Source organism: Schistocerca piceifrons, chromosome 7 (genome assembly GCF_021461385.2).
Source record: "Schistocerca piceifrons isolate TAMUIC-IGC-003096 chromosome 7, iqSchPice1.1, whole genome shotgun sequence".
Classification (NCBI taxonomy): Eukaryota; Metazoa; Arthropoda; class Insecta; order Orthoptera; family Acrididae; genus Schistocerca; species Schistocerca piceifrons.
The window spans coordinates 275,698,655-275,716,120 of record NC_060144.1 but is presented as its reverse complement, the minus strand read 5'-3'; the positions used below and the strand labels follow the sequence as shown (position 1 = coordinate 275,716,120).

At 37.2% G+C, this 17,466-nt stretch overlaps 1 protein-coding gene across 1 annotated transcript in view; it reads left to right on the top strand.

The window, feature by feature from the left end:
- Positions 1-17,466, top strand: part of LOC124805174 (calcium/calmodulin-dependent protein kinase type IV-like) — a 588,498-nt gene that overhangs the window by 547,821 nt on the left and 23,211 nt on the right. The window contains exons 8-9 of the mRNA XM_047265660.1: positions 5,442-5,574; positions 15,571-15,714. Coding sequence (XP_047121616.1) covers positions 5,442-5,574; positions 15,571-15,714 — 277 coding nt within the window. The remainder of the gene's footprint in view (positions 1-5,441; positions 5,575-15,570; positions 15,715-17,466) is intronic.

Sequence of the window (17,466 nt, the reverse complement as noted above, 5' to 3'; positions counted from 1 at the left end):
AAAGGGCTAAACATACAACAGACAACATTTATTTATACAGGAATTCCACAGAATAACATATTAGGATAATATTGTTCCTCCTATACATGAATGACTTTTCCAGTGGTGTTAGTCAAGGGAAAAATTCAGTGTGCTGATGATAAAAATATCAGTCACTAAAAAACAGGATAACTCCTTGAAAAGAAATCAAATGAATTCTTGGAGGAAGTTTATAGTTGGTCAGTATGCTGCAAAGTGAGACAGTATAAAGAAAACAGATGCCATGAAGTTAACATTCTAGAGGGAAAATGACTGTTAAATTAAATGCAAATGATACCTCTATACACTGTGTAAGAGACACATAATTTCTAGGAATGAATACCGATTTTTTGCTGAAGTAATGTGAGCACACCAAGATACTTGCAAACAATATGTCAACAACATGTTACACCCATAGAGTCCTATCATCTGTGTGGCACAGCCAGTGTCTTATAGTTAAAACTGTTCGTGTATACACTCATTTGTTAGCTATGGAATTGTTTTCTGTGTTACAACTTCTACTGATGAATAAAACTGCAAAATAAATCAACCAAGATGATTAAAGATATTACTAAAAGAAAACGTTACTCACAAAGCCATGGAATGTACAATACTAATATTCATCCACTCTCTGAGTTCAATATCTCACTTATAGATAAATGCTGGATCAATTTTGAGGCTTGTAAACTGTGAAATTCCAGAACATAAACAGGAAAATCAAACTTCATCACTATGGTCCTGAGGTAAGCCGATATGATGTGTAGTGTTACATTGTGAAACAATGTGCGTATTTTGTTCACAGTGATTAAGAGTGAGAAATGAATGAAAAATTTAGTACTAGTCTTTCACATTATTAAATAATTTCTTTATAAAACGGCTCTGAGCACTATGCGACTTAACTTCTGAGGTCATCAGTCACCTAGAACTTAGAACTAATTAAACCTAACTAACCTAAGGACATCACACACATCCATGCCCGAGGCAGGATTCGAACCTGCGACTGTAGCGGTCACGCGGTTCCAGACTGAAGCGCCTTTAACCGCACGGCCACACCGGCCGGCAATTTCTTTATAAAACAGTATTGTACACTGCAGATAAACCGAATGAGATAGCACTGTTTTAAACATGCTAGCTGTATATTCAAGAGTGTGGATGTTCCAGTCTTCACCCACCCAACCTGATTAAGGTTATCCATGAATGCTATTTTAGTTGTTCTTAAATTTTAATACCATGACATTTTCAGTCTCCTTGTAAATGTAATCCATGGATGAATAGAGTTACTACCAAACAATGAAAAGCCCAGATGGAATAATGACAATGTTATGAAAATGACATATTGATACTCACCACACAAATGAGGCACTGAGTCACAGACAGGCACAATGAATGACTGCTAAGCATTTAAGCTTTCAGCCAAAAGACCTTCTTCAGAAATATCCCTGAAGAATTCATTTTGGCCAAAAGCTTGAATATATAGCTGTCTTTTCATTTTGCCTGTTTGCAACTCAACATCTCCTGTATGTGGTGAGTAGCAATCTACCCTTCTCATGCTACTGTTGTTTGAACTGCAAGTACTACTGCTATTACTACTACTACTGCTGTAACATTACGAGTCAAGACAGCTGTAATGGAACTTGAATAGCGTAAAGTTATCGTTAAAAATGCACGCCGCGCGATTTGTTATGATTTGGTCGGTCATAATAGTAGTAACATGCTTTTGAATATAATTAAAATATAACGGCGATACCTGTTTAGCGTTATTGGAAATAATATGTAATAAATTAATGATTAAGGTAGCCGATCCTATAAGAAGAGGTAAAATTGGGCATATTAAGGTGCTTTGCTTTATATCGACTAAGCCAATGATACGGCGTCTTTTTTTTCCGTTTACTCTTAGAAAAAAAAAAAGAAAACCCGTAACGAAGTGCTATTTGTGCGTTGTGAAAAATATAGGAGTGAATTTTAAATAGCTACAGTGTATAATCAGACTAACAAATGGACATTCAGTTACGCGAAATAGCGGACAGTGTAGTGTGGTCATTAAATTGAGTACACCTACAGGGCGGTCAATTCCAGGATAAGTCTATTCGCGTCTCACGAGGCACGCAGTATTGAGACCGGTTTTTTTTATTATATCACGGAGAGTGGGCTTCAATTTATAAAAAGGAGAAAAGCTGTATCATTATCATTGACTGTTGGTGTTATGCAACCAAAACTGTTCATCAAAGGGTTTCGGTGAATGAGTGGTGAATGCAAAATGAAACTGTGAACGAAGTTATGTTAAATAAAGCAGAAGAGACAAGACAGTTTGGTCGTATCTGTTATTATTCCATAAACCGTAACATGTACTCTCGTTGTACGAAGCCTTTATAGACGATCATATGACAATTTGCTTTGAAGGGATCTCGTTACGAGTTAAGTTTTGGGGACCTGGTCAACAGGGGATAGTTCGTAGATCTTAACTACTGCAGCTATTCTGGAATCAGGTGCTACCGTGACCGTTGTGTGTTGTCTATGGCTTAAGGTCATCATATCTCATCCTCTAAGATCGACGCGCCTTTCCTCTTGGTATAACGGTGTCTCACGGTAACCACGACAACGCCGACGGCGAAGGAAGATACGGTAGACTGCTACTACTACTATTACTACAGATGTGGCTGTCAATGCCATCAGTTAGGTCATTGTACTGTCTCCCTACAAGCTATACACATGTAAAAATCCTGAATGCTTGGTGCTTCACAGTTTTCAGGTATTTATTAAGGGACATCATCTATACACCATGAGTTGCACTATAAATGTTTATTTGGTAAAACCAATTTTCAGGTTTATAACTGATCATCAGTAGATACTATGTATCTCTAAAGCAGTGACATGCATATCCCTTAACATGATAGGATCCAAAATCTGTCCTATTATGTAGTACACAGGCTGATATCAGTAAAATACAAGACAGCTTGTATACTATGTGACAGGATGGATTTCAGATTCCATCACATTAAGTGGCATGTGTGTTGCTGCTATAGAGGTACATAATATGCCCCTGATGATGGGTTACAAACCCCAAAACTAGTTTTGGCTCTATTGAGGTAAAGAGTCATGCATCAGTAGGAAAAAGAGTGGCTAAAGGGGACAAACAATAAGTTGTGGTTAGGAAAACCAACTACTAGTCAGTAATGGGGTGCCGCCTTCTGGTCCCTGAGATGACATGAAGTCCTTCTCATTCATCTTCAGACAGGATACTGTCTGATGACACATGGCTTCCTGCTATGGTGAAAGGGCCTTCTGCTGTATGGTTCCTGTGTTGTACAGATTACAGTATTCCACATTTTAACGGAACATATTTTATATTCAGACATGAGGGCAAAGATTAGCATATGACCTGATCTGTTTTATGTTTTAGTTAACAATGAGAAAAATGTGATACAACTTTTAAGATTTTGTGATATGTCTGACTTGCTCCCTAAACTGTTAGAAAGTAAGTTTTAATGCATTACCATTGTCACTAGTTCATCCCATTTTTTAAATTTTTTTGGTAAGTTATCAGCCAGACACATTCCTGATATTTTTTGAACCTTTATCCTATGTTTTAGTTGGGATTTTAATTGCACATTTTAATATTGACAACACTGCACAGTTTACTCTTTTCATGCCTGGGTATGCCTTGTTAGGTGTGAGTGAAAATGGGAGAGAGTTTTGTAATTTTAAGTATTGACTTTCTTCCTACTTTTATTATCTTAATTTTAGCATGAATAAGCACAAATAATTAATAGCAATTTAATAATAGTAAATTATTAATACATTTGTCACTGAAAATGAAATGAAATTTGTCACTATTATGTTATAACTGTGCTTCACAATGAACTAAGGTGTAAACTGGCTAGTAGCACTGAATAAAGTATTGTATGCATTTCAACTGAGCAGCCAGTGTGGAAATTGTTTTGTTTTTCTTTGAATTTATTGAGTGTAATGTCTGAGAAGAAGTGTTATTAGGCCACTGTGTGCTGCAATCAGAGCTTCTAATCATGGAATGAAAGAGATTCAGAAATCTTCGTAATGAATGTCCCTTCAGGTGAAAGCATCAACAGAGGCTGTTGAAGGATACTGATGCACAAATTGTTAACCAACAATATCACATAAATGTGTAATGGGCAGTCAGGTGTACATGTTGGTCAGAGAAGGAGCAGTACTTATTGTTATTTACAAAAGCCTTACATAAGCCTCACCATATGATGTTGGGCAGTCTCCTGTTGAAATGTGACATGTGGAATTGTCTGAAGGAGGGATATTACCTCATTCTCTCAAATATCCCTTATGTAGAAGTTACTATTCAGACTCTCCTGAATATGTAGGTGTTGAGATCACATGTTGTAACCAACAACTGGAGTTTGTCTGCCATACAGCTCAACATTGAAGACTACCAGATTATGGTCACCATGTTAGCTTCTAATATGTATGTGATGATATCAGCAGGACACCTTGAAACAGTACTCATCCTAACACACTTCATTTTGCAGCCCAGTATACCACTGATTCAGCCACATTTCTGTCATAGTCTGAGGCATTTGTGTTTCCTGGACAGTGGAAGCTAAGCCAATGGCTTGCCTCCAGTCTGGCCTACATTAGATGCATTCACACTGATGATTCAGAAAGGCCCACACCTGTTGCAGCTTTCCATCACAATGAATCAAGCCTTATTGTTTATTAAGGTTTTCAGTACAAGACAGAGCTTAGCTGGTGCTTATTTTAGCAAATAGCATAATCTATCTCCCACTTGTCATGTTTGACCCTGACCCTACACAGATTCCACACACACATCACTGTCATAATAAAATGCCCAGTATGAGACATAATGCCATGATATGACAAATCAGCTTCCCAGAGACCAGTCATTATGCTCATTGCAAAATCTCTGACAAACTGTTACTGTGTCAATATTAGAGAGACATTCTGGTAGTAATTTACAGATTGTCACTTTCTTTGAGGCCTCTTCATTATCTGAGCTTGGTCTAATGCTCCAAGTAGTTCTACATGAATACCCTCTCTATCCAGTCTTAGTCACTAACATTATCTTAAGTACACTTCTATGTTCATCTCATTATATTTCAGTGTTAACTTAATCTGGGGCTTTTTTCACAAAAAGGTGTAGTTTGTGTTTGTCACCCAGCTGAGTACAGTTTTTATTTATGTTACAGTTTTGTGTATGTACATTGTATATTATAAACTTATTGCTACCAGCACTTCAGTTTTATTTCTTTAAAATTAAAAATTTTCAGAACCGTTTTTAAATAGTCTCACATGAGACAATACAATTCATAATATTGGTGGCAGGTAATATTTTGATAAGGTAATCAGTGACAATAAGACTTTTGTGGGAAATATAAATGATGCCTTCATCCATTATTGTGTGTTTTTATTTTTCACAGGCTTTGTGGTTTTGAACCATACTGGAATGATAGCAGTGAAGCTGAAAGAGACAGCTACATGTTTGAGCCCCCAAACTTTACTTCTCCATTATGGGAAGAAGTGTCTGACAGTGCCAAAGAGCTTATTACACAGGTACTGACAATAATATTAAAAAAGTATTTTACCTAATTCAGTAATGATTTGATTATTGTTCAGCTGCATTTATCAATTAATTTATGACAATGTTCACATTTCAGAAGTAATGATCTGACATTGATTTTCAGTGTAAAGTATAATATGTAGGAATGGAGGAGCAAAGATGTTTTATCTTTTGAGAGATAGCTGGTAAGTTCCAAAGAGCATTAGCTTTATTTTCACCAAACCACCATCATAGCTTCATGCTTACTCTACAAGCCACCACACACATCATAATGGACAGTACTATGTAGCATTACCAATCTTCTCTTTTCTGAATCAGAAATGGAGCAAGAGAAAACTGAGTCTCTATACACCTACATATGAGAACAATTTCCTCTTATCTTTTCTGGCTGAAGTCAACCATTTACCTTCCCTACTACCACCCTTATGTGTTCATTTCATTTTGTATTACTTTGCAACATTATGCATACATATTTAATGAAAAGAACTGTGTCAAGCAGCACACCCCAATATGGTACAGAGACATTACAGAATTGTTTTTCCTACTCATCTACACTAACTTACATTTCTCTACATTTAGACCAGGCTGCCTTTTGTCAAACAGAAATTCTGTCTAAGTCATCCTGTATCCTCCTACAGTCACTCAATGATGACACTTTCCTGTATATTATAGCATCATCAGCAAACAATCACAGCTTGCTGATCACCCTATCAGACAGACTGTTTTTGTAAATAGAAAACAAGAGCAGTCCTATCACACTTCCATGGGTCTCTAATTATGATACTTTTGTCTCTGACAAACACTCACTGTCCAAGACAACATACTGTGTTCTGTTGCTTAAGACGTCTTCAAGCCACTCATTTATCTGGGAACCTACTCCATGTGGTCAGATCTGCATTAACTTTTTTCGATGTGGTGCAGTGTCAGTTGCTTTCCAGGAATCTAGGAATACTGATTCTGCATGTTGCCCTTGATGCATATTTCACAGGTTATAATGTGAGAAAAGGACAAGCTGAATTCTGCAAAAAATTTCTAAATCTTTGTTGATGCATGGACAGAAACTTTTCTGTCTCAAGGAAATTTATTATATTTGAACTTAGAATATGCTCACTAATTCTGCAGCAAATCATTGTTAAGAACATTGAGCTGTAATTTTGTGCTTCTGTTCCTTTACCCTTCTCATATGTAGGAGTCACCTGCACTTTTTTCCAATCATTGGGACTTTGTACTGGAGAAGAAGTTCTCAATAAAGACAAGCTAAGTAAGGAGCCGATGCCAAAGAGTACTCTCTGTAAAACCAAATTGGGATGCTGATCCAGATCTGGCAACTTATTTGTTTTCAACTCTTTCAATTGCTTCTCAGTGCCAGGGATATCTGTTTCTATGTCCTCCATACAGTAAACTGTGTGCCAGTCAGATCCTTCTGCATGACTGATTTTTCAAACATAAAATTTAAAACTTCATTTTTCCTTTTGCTGTCCTGTATTGGCACACCAGATTGGTCAATGAATGACTGTATAGAAACCTACAATGCACTTAGTGATTTTACATAGGACCAGAATTTTCTGAGGTTCTCAGCAAGATGTTTCACTGAGGTATGAAGGTGGAAGTTTTATGCTTCATGTGTGGTCATTTTGTGCATACACAAATTCTACTAATTTTTGCCTGTCATTATTTGCACATCATTTTTTGAACTGAGAGTGCAAGATTCTAAGCTCTACAGCATTTTTCTGAAATTTATCAGTAAACCACAGTGAGTCTTTTCCATTATTAATTCACCTGCTTGACACATGCTTCTCCAGAGTGCAATTTGCAGTCAGTTTAAACTTTCTGCATCTACATCAATACTCCACAAGCCACCTGACGGTGTGGGCCAAGGATACCTTGAATACCTCTATCGGTTCTCCCTTCTATTCCAGTCTCGTATTGTTCATGGAAAGAAAGATTGTTGGTATGCCTCTGTGTGGGCTCTAACCTCTCTGACTTTATCCTCATGGTGGCTTTGAAAGACATACGTTGGAGGGAGCAATATACTGCTTGAGTCCTCGGTGAAGGTATGTTCTCAAAACTTCAACAAAAGCCCGTACCAAGCTACTGAGTGTCTGTCTTGCAGAGTCTTCCACTGGAGTTTACCTATCATCTCTGTAATGCTTTTGTGATTACTAAATGATCCTGTAATGAAGCGTGCTGCTCCATCTCTTCTACCAAAATGTAGACTTTCACGGCCAGAAATATCATGTCCATTATAATTATCTGGGCTATTATGCCATGGTCGGTTGACGAATTCTGTGTCGATTCCCAACTTTTCGTCTCCGACTGCGGGAGACATCTTCAAGGGGGTCCGTAGCTCAATGGAAGGTCCAACACACCCACTGGCTCGCTACTGACAACAGTCAGTGGACATCTATCTCTTCTGTCAACCCTATCTGGTACTGAGCCCACACTGGTAAGCAATATTCAAGCACTGGGCAAACAATGGTCATACGACACTCCTATGTGGCACACCTGAAATCACTCTTACTTCAGAAGACTTCTCTCCATTGAGAATGGCATGCTGCATTCAATTATCTAGGAACTCTTCAATCTAATCACACAACTGGTGTGTGTCCAATGCTCTTACCTTGTTCATTAAATGACTGTGGGGAACTGTATCAAATGCCTTGCGGAAGTCAAGAAACATGGCATCAACCTGGGAACCCGTGTCTTTGGCCCTCTGAGTCTCATGGACGAATAGCATGAGCTGGGTTTCACACGATCGTCTTTTTTGAAACCCAAACTGATTCCTACAGAGTAGATTTCCAGTCTTCAGAAAAGTCATTATACTCAAACATAATACATGTCCCAAAACCTCTACAACTGATTGATGTTAGAGATATAGGTCTATAGTTCTGCACATCTGTTCAACGTCCCTTCTTGAAAATGGGGATGACCTGAGCCCTTTTCCAACCTTTTGGAATGCTACACTCTTCTAGAGACCTACTGTACACCACTACACAAAAGGGAGCAAGTTCCTTCACATACTCTGTATAAAATCGAACTGGTATCCCATCAGGTCCAGTGACCTTTCCTCTTTTGAGTGATTTTAATTGTTTTTCTATCCCTCTGTAATCTATTTCGATATCTACCATTTTGTCATCTGTGTGACAATCTAGAGAAGGAACTACAGTGCAGTCTTCCTCTGTGAAACAGCTTTGGAAAGCTGCCAGCATGCCTATCTGAGTCCAGGAAGCAGTGCATTAACACTCTCGGCTACCCTGGTGGGTTACTCTGTTTCCAACATACTGGAATTAAATGATCTCCATTCATTGTCTAAGTATGATTTCAACAATACTTTAACTGCTCTTCCCAGCATAAAAACTCCCCTAGCCTTCTTGAGGGATTTATTAACTTTATTAATCGTTGTCACTGTGATAACATCATGATCTATAATGATTGGAGTGATGAATAGCATGGAGCTGTGAGCTTTCAGCCAAAGCCTTCTTCATGAAAGAAAAAAAAATACCATACACACACACACACACACACACACACACACACACACACACACACCCACAAGCAAGCATACCTCACACAAGCATGTATGCATGAGGTACGCTTGCCTGTATGAATGTGTGTGTTTTCTTTTCTTTTTGGAAGAAGGCTTTGGCTAAGAGTACAATGTGTATCAGTATTTTGTTGTGTTTGTCTGAAACTTAATGGGTCATCTTCATGGTGAGTAGCAATCTATCCATTTCATAATATTGTTTTTACCCCACAGGTTTCTATCTAGGAGGATGTCATCATCATTTACCATACAGTAGAGCTGCATGCCATCAGGAAAATTTATGGCTATTGTTTCCCCTTGCTTTCAGCTGTTTGCAGTACCAACAGAGGAACTCCATATTGACTAGTGTTACAAGACCATATCAGTTAATTATCCAGACTATTGTCTCTGTAAATACTCAAAAGGCTGCTGCTCCCCTTTAAGAACCTTTGTTTTGTCTGGCCATTCCACAGATATCCCTCTGTTGTAGTTGCACCTACAAGATGGCTAACTATATCATTAAGGAACACAAGTCACCTCACCAAGACAAGATTCACAGTATGGGGAATGCGAACTTGATGTTTAAGAACTTATATACCATCACAGTTTATACACTGTTATTGACTAAAATGAATTCCCTGCAAATAAGTCCTTCCTTCATCTCTCAGTTGCAGCCTATGCTCCTTTATTTTCTGTTAGTAAGATACTTCCATGAATTCCAGGTGGCAGGATAAGACATAATTTTGGATGAACTGTGAAATTTGCAACCACAAAGCTGGTTCAAATGGCTCTGAGCACTATAGGACTTAACATCTGAGGTCATCAGTCCCCTAGAACTTAGAACTACTTAAACCTAACTAACCTAAGGACATCACACACATTCATGTCCGAGGCAGGATTCGAACCTGCGACCGTAGCGGTCACGCGGTTCCAGACTGAAGCGCCTAGAACCGCTCGGCCACAACAGCCGGCTCCACAAAGCTGGAAGTAAACATAATTTCCACACAGATTCTGTGTGCTAGTTTAGAATTTAGACTGGAGTTTTATATCTAGTGTAAAAACCTTTAACAGGTTGCTAGCAGATATTGGGTAAGAAATTTGATTTTCTAGATATTCAACAATACAGTAAAGACTACTATTTAACCAACATTAATACTTGGTAAAAAAGCATTAAAAACAAGTTGCATATGTGGAAGAGATGTAGAGATACAAGAAGGCTCTAAAATGATTAACGTAATGATAAGACAAAGATTCCAAAACCAGATTTAAAACTACAAAACATTTCCAGTGGCAGATGTAGATTCTGATGATAATTCTTTGAATATGAATTGCATATTAAAACTGAAGAAATAGCAGAAAAATAGTAAATTAAGAAGGTAGGACCTGGGCAAGTTGAAAGAACTGGAGGTTGTTGAGAGTTTCAACAATGTTATTTAGGCAATAATTGATTGTATGTGTAAGGAACACAATAGAAGACAAAGGTGTAAACCTGAGAGATGAAATAGTAGAGACAGCAGAGGACCAAAAAGGCAAAATGACAAAGCCCAGTAGAAATCATTTGACAATGCAAAAATGTTGAACATAATAGATGAAAGGAAAAAATATGAAACTGCAGTTTATAAAGTAGGCAAAATGAAATACAGATCTCTAAAAACTGTGACTGATAGGAACTGCAAAATGGCAAACCTCTGGGAAAAAGGAAACAGTTGTATCAATATAGAGAGCTCAGACGGAAAATTATTAAGCAAAGAAGGGAAAGCTGAAAGGTGGAAGCAAGATACAGGGTGTTACAAAAAGTACCAACAAACTTCAAGTTACTGTAGAGGATGTCATGAGGAACAAACTGAGGATAGGAAACTATGTCTGGAAATATCATCCAATGATGTTACAGAGCACTGAAATTATATGTGCTGGTGCCTGCTGTTAGGCCACCTTTTGGCACCAAACATGACATTGTTCACTGACAGACCGTGCGCGAAATGTCTTGCAATGTTGTTTATTGTTCAGTGATTCCACCCTGTTGCTGCACACACTGCCAAACATGACATCCTTCATTTCTATGACTGCTTCACAGCCAGTGCCATATGGATCCTTCCCACTGACAGAAGCTTTTTTGAATTGCGCAGGTGGGAACTTCCCTGCAATACATCATATGTTCTCATAACCCTCCTGGCTTCAACCATTGTTAGACACTGTCCTCATATATCCAACCCCTTCCCTGTTCCCATTCCAGCACTAAACAGTTGTCATTCCACCATCACACCCAGTCTTTTTACTTCTCTCTTTTCCCACTACTGCCCCCCCCCCCCCTCCCCACCTCCACCCTGCCCAAAATCTAACCTGCAGCACTTCACTGTCCCCTCCCCCACCACATGAGCCCCCCCCCCCCCCCCCCCCAGCCTCCTCCTTACTCCCACCTAGTTGTCACTCCCATCATGCACAGATGCTGCTGCTTGCAGTGTGGTTTCAGTTGCCTGAGACTGCAGTCGTATGTGTGAGGGGTGTGTGTGTGTGTGTGCGGGGGGGGGGGGGGGGGGGGTCTATTGTTGATGAAGGCCTTAATAACTGAAAGCTTTATTTGTGACAGCCTTTTTGTTATGTCTATCTGTGACTCAGCATCTCTGCTGTATGGTGAATAGCAACTTTCCTTTCCATAAATTTGTTACAGGTTTTTTGAGGTTTTAAGGCAGTTTTTCACTGTGTTTTAAAAATTCTTCCAAACTGTGAAATGACATGGCTAAAAAAAATCACCTCAGAAGCTCTTTAAATGTAGTTTTGTTGCCTATCTCCCATTTAATTTCTTGAGGAAGAGCATTACATGTATTTATACCAGAATATTGCACTTCTTTCAAATTTTTACATTCATTGTGAAAATCATGCTTCCCCATTGAATTGTACTGGTGGTATTCACAGCTACAATGGCATAAATCAGTGTTTTTACTGATGAAACATGTAAGTGAATATATGTATTGAGATGTAGTTGTAATAACTGAAAGTTTCCATAATAGGCTTCTGCAACATGTCACTCTTACAAAAGGCTTATGAGCAATGAATATTTTCTGTGCTAGGGGTTGATTTTCCGAGAAAATGATTCCATATGACATCAATGAATGGAAGTAACCATAGTATGTTGCTTTCGCAGTGCTTAAGCTTCCATGGTCAGAGATCATTCACAGAGTAAAAATTGATAATCTTGTAAATATCTAAAATATGATGAGACCAGTTTACTCTACAGTCAGTCTTAACTCTCAGAAACTTTGTTACTTCAACTCTTTCTGTTACCTGTGTGTCATATTTTAACAGTTATTTCTTCCTCAATTTTGGCAGTTGGAAATGAACTGAATGAAGTTAGTCTTACTAAAGTTTAGTGAAAGATCATTAGCAGGAAACTGTTTGATTAAATATATAAGATTATAATTAACAGAGTCTTGAACATTTTACATTTACAACCATTAACCATTATGTTAGTGTCATGTGCAAAGATGGTAGAATTACATTATATCATTGTAGAATGAGGTAAATCATTTATAAATATCAGGAATAGTAAAGGACCAATAATAGATCCTTGTGGCAATCCACAGTTAATGCCTCTCTATTCTGATGAAGCCATGCCACCACACAAATTGTTTAATCTATCTAAGACTACTTTCTGAGTGTGGTTTCAGTTGCCTGAGACTACAGTCATGTGTGTGAGATGCATTTGTGTGAGTGTGTATGTGTATGTGTGTCCATTGTTGACAAATGCCTTAATGCCTGAAAGCTATAATTGTGAGATTCTTTTTGTTGTGACTATCTGTGACTCAGCACCTCTGCTATATGGCAAGTAGCAACTTTCCTTCTCTAATATTGGTACATTCTATTCTGGATTTTCCATTGTTCGACTACTTTCTGTTTCCTGTCTTTCAGGTGTGACTATACTGAGATATTTGCTACACCATGTATTCATAAATGGTCTGCCTTCAATAACAGTATTTGGTAGTTCAAAGTGTTAAAGACTTTACATAAATGACAAAGTAAGCTTGTTGTCACCATTTTCTCATTTAGAGATTCCAAAACCATATTTATAAGAGCATAGATTGCTTATTCTTTCACAAGCTGCAACACTGTCATGAAAAACAGTGACCCGTATATGTAATAAGTTTCCTGTAATTTACATCTATGGTCACAAACTTTTGTTAATAGATTATTGGTTTTGGTCTTTAATGACCATCATCAGATCTGCAGCAAAAATGCTGAAGATCTGATGCTGGTCATTAAAGACCAAAACCAGTAATCTGTTAACAAAATTTTGTGACCATAGATGTAAATTAAAGGAAACTGATTGCTTATTCTGTTAAGAGACCTTTTTGGAAACCAAACTGATTTTTGCTATGAATACTGAATTTATGCAGGTGTCCTAAAATTTTAGAATACATAATTTTTTCAAGTATCTTCAAAAAAAAAAAAAACAGTCCAGAGAGATACTGCCCTGAAATTCGTAGCATCATTTTTCTTGAACAGAGGCTTGACCAGAGCATACTTAAGTCTTTCAGAAATAATTCCTTATTGCAAAGAGGCATTGAAGATGTGATGCAGTGTATCATTTAGAGAAGCACAACACTGTTTTAACAACTTGCTACAAATATTGTCTACTCCACAGGAGTTTTTATTTTCTATGGAGGCAACTGTTCTTTCAATTTCAGTTACTATATGCATTTGACTAATTCAGACACTGACAGGAAGAGCTTATTGAAGTTATCAGCTATGATTTCGGGATTTTGTACAAGATTCCCTTTGTGTGTGATTCTGGAGCTGTCTACAGGTCTTTTTTTTATTCCTTCCAGTCTCCCTGATAGCTTAATGTGAAATAGTCTTCATTTTATTATTAGAGTTATCAATTTCTTTTTCATAATGCTGTGCTTCTGATATTGGAACCACTTTCTTTAGGATCTTCCAATAAATTTTAAAGTAGCTAGCTATTTCTGTGTCCTTGGACACTCTAGCTGCAATATAAAGTTACCCCTTTGATTTACATGACTGTCTAATCCCACTTGTGACCTATGGCTTCTTTAAGGACAAGGAAATATTGTTCCTAACAAACTTTTTATGAAAAACTTCTTCAAAATGTGATAAGAATTCATTTATGAATATGTTAAACTAAGCATCAACATTACCTGCCCTGTTTACTAAACTCCAATCTTCATGCTGCAGTTTATGGTTAAAAATTTCCAGAGACTCCTTATTCATAAGTCTGATTGATTTCCAGGAGGATGTTGTTCTCTTGAGAGGTCTATCGTCACATAGAGGGAGGTGCTCTCCATGAATGTCTGATAGATCATTTAAGACTGGGGTGACAGTGAAGGTCTGGAACAGATTTACATCTATAAATATAGTCTGTCAGAGTTTGACAGTCAGGTGTGGAAGAGGTTATAAGATGAACATCAATGAAAGTAAAACAAGGATAATGGAATGCATTTGAGTTAAATCAGATGATACTGTAGGAATTAGATTATTAAATGAGACATTAAAAATTTTTAATGAGTTCTGCACTTTGGGCAGCAAAGTAACTGACCATATCTGAAATAGAGAGAATATGAAATGTGGACTGGCTGTAGCAGGAAAAGCGTTTCTGTAAAGAGAAGTCTGTGAACATCAAATATAAATTTAACTTATATGAAAGTATTTGTCTAGAGTGTAGCCTTGTACTGAATGAAACATGAATGATAAACAGTTCAGTTCAGATGAATCTTTTGAAACATGGTGTTACAGAAGAATACTAAAGATTATGTCTGTAGATTGATTACTAATGAGGAGGTACTGAATCAAATGGGGAAAAAAGAAATTAATTGCATAACTTGACTAAAAGAAGGGACTGGTTAATAGGACACATCCTGAAGCATGAAGGAATCATCAATTTCATACTGGAGGAAAGTATGAGGAGTAAAACCTGAAGAGAGAGACCAATGGATGAGTACAGTAATGAGTTTCAAAGTGTTGTATTTTGAAGTAGTTCTTGAAACATGAAGAGGCTTGTGCAAGATAGAGTAGAGTGAAGAGCAGCTGAGTTTTCTGTAACACCATGTTTTAAAAGGTACTATTCTCTTCTTCTCTGAATTCTTTACCTTTTATGTTTCACTTCCACACAAGGCTATGCTCCAGGCAAATATTTTCATAAAAGATTTGCTAATAATTAAATTTATATTTGATGTTAACAAATTTCTCCTTTTCAGAAATGCTTTTCCTGCTACACCCATAACAACAACAACCATCAAGTAAAACAAAAATTTCTAACATACTTAGTAAAAATCTGTTCTAAGTTGTTCATGATGTAAATGTGTCTCAGCATACTTGGTGTCTTCAGTTTAAAAAATAATGATGAAACTGGGTTACACTGGTCTGAAAGAAACATTTCAGAAGAACATGAAATATAAACATGACTCAACAATTATGATTAAAACACATACTGATGTCACAATATATGTTGCAGCTTCTTCATGTGGATCCATCGAGTCGTCTCTCAGCAGAAGAAGCACTTAATCATCCTTGGGTGCAAGGCGAATCTGGTGGTTACAAGCATCTAATCAGCACAGTGAAGCGACTGCAGGAGTTCAATGCCAAGAGAAAATTTAGGGTAACATTATTTATCAAAAACTTCATGTACATCAAATCAATGGAATGGATTCAAACCAACATTGTTAATATTCCTCTCTCCTTTTTCTTCTGCGTCTTTTACTGTAAGATTCCAGGTAACATTTCTATTCAGTTCTATAGTTGAACTATTTTCTCCAGAATTTTCTTCTGTTTCTCAGCTGAGGGAATCTCTAGCTGTAACAGGTAGTACATTTTCACCTTCTGTTCATGAGAATAGCAAGTGGCATATAGCAAGAAAAAAACTATGACCGTTCCGTCTATTGTAAAAGTAACATGTGTTATTTGTTAATACTGTATTTATTAACAGGTAGTGATTTATGTTTTATTCTGTTGTGTATATGTGATTCTTCAACTTCTACCAATATTATTCTTGATGAAATAGTCAGTGACCAACAGGCACAATATTTCGGCAAGTGATCACATTGCCATCGACAGGATCACTGACGAACAGTTTGTCAGCGCATTTGATGAAGGCAATGTGGTCACCTGGCAAAAAATTGTGCCCATTGGCGCTAATGTCCAACAATTCATCTGTGAACTGTGTCATAGTTATGAGAGATATCACATAGTTTCTTAGTTAAGTATTTAGAAGTAAGTCTATAACATCCAGAACATATGCTTAATTTATTAGCTATTACTGCTGTTATTTTGTACACATACCTGTAGTAACACTGGATTTCTGTCTGAGAAAGTGGGTGGATTAACCTCCATAGGGCCTGACAGTGGTATATGAAGTATGAACATCAGTCCATCTATTGTTGTTTAGCTCCAATGTTTACAGTCACTCTTAGGAAATTATCATTAAATTTGGTGGAATATGTCACCACTTCTGTCACAGCAATTTTACAGGAATTCAGTCTCATTCGTATCACTGCTTTAATTTGTTTCTTATTCAATAATGTAGCAGATCTTTTTGGTTTATTCTTCAAGTACCTGTTAATAATTATTGATACATACTGACATTTTGGTACCCTTAAATAGGTTAAAAACAGTAATTTCAATTATTTAATATAAATTCAGAAAAAAAGGATATGTGTCATGAGATGGTGGTTGCGTGTATTGTTGTCTGCAATATGTGTGGCTCAGCACAGTAATACAGTCAACGATTCATAACAAGTTTGACGCGCAGCTGAGAATGCAACATATAAGGGAAATTAACCACCATCAGAAACTTTTATATTTTTATGGGACCTGTGCCCAACTGGTGTAGCCCGCATGATGACATCATTGTTAGCAGACAAATGATCGAATCATTCTTTGCATAGCTCAGATGAAAATCCTGCAAGATACAAATAAAATGACTGGTCCACGTATCTCAGGGATGTATAGCATAAGATGCAATTAAAAGTATTGACTGAATATAAAAAGTGTTTGTCATTAATGTCCACTAACATGGTGCCATCAATGCCTCTGTTCCAGCTGCAATCACTGCAAACACATCATACAAATTAAAAACTGTATAAAAATGGCATGGCATTTGTTAGAAATAAAAGGCAGAATAAATTTAACTTCCTATGATATTAAGAAAATCTAATTACCATGTACATAACAATCTTTACAATGAGCACAGCTTTAATGGGAGCCAGACAGTGAAAGACAAAACTCACAAGGTAATAACAAAAGTCCTAAGCGCAAAAATAAAATATGAACAAAATAGTCCAGTGATTAGGTATGTTGTTTCAGGTGTTGGTACAGTCACATAAATGTGTAAATTTAAAGTAAGAGCAGAGGT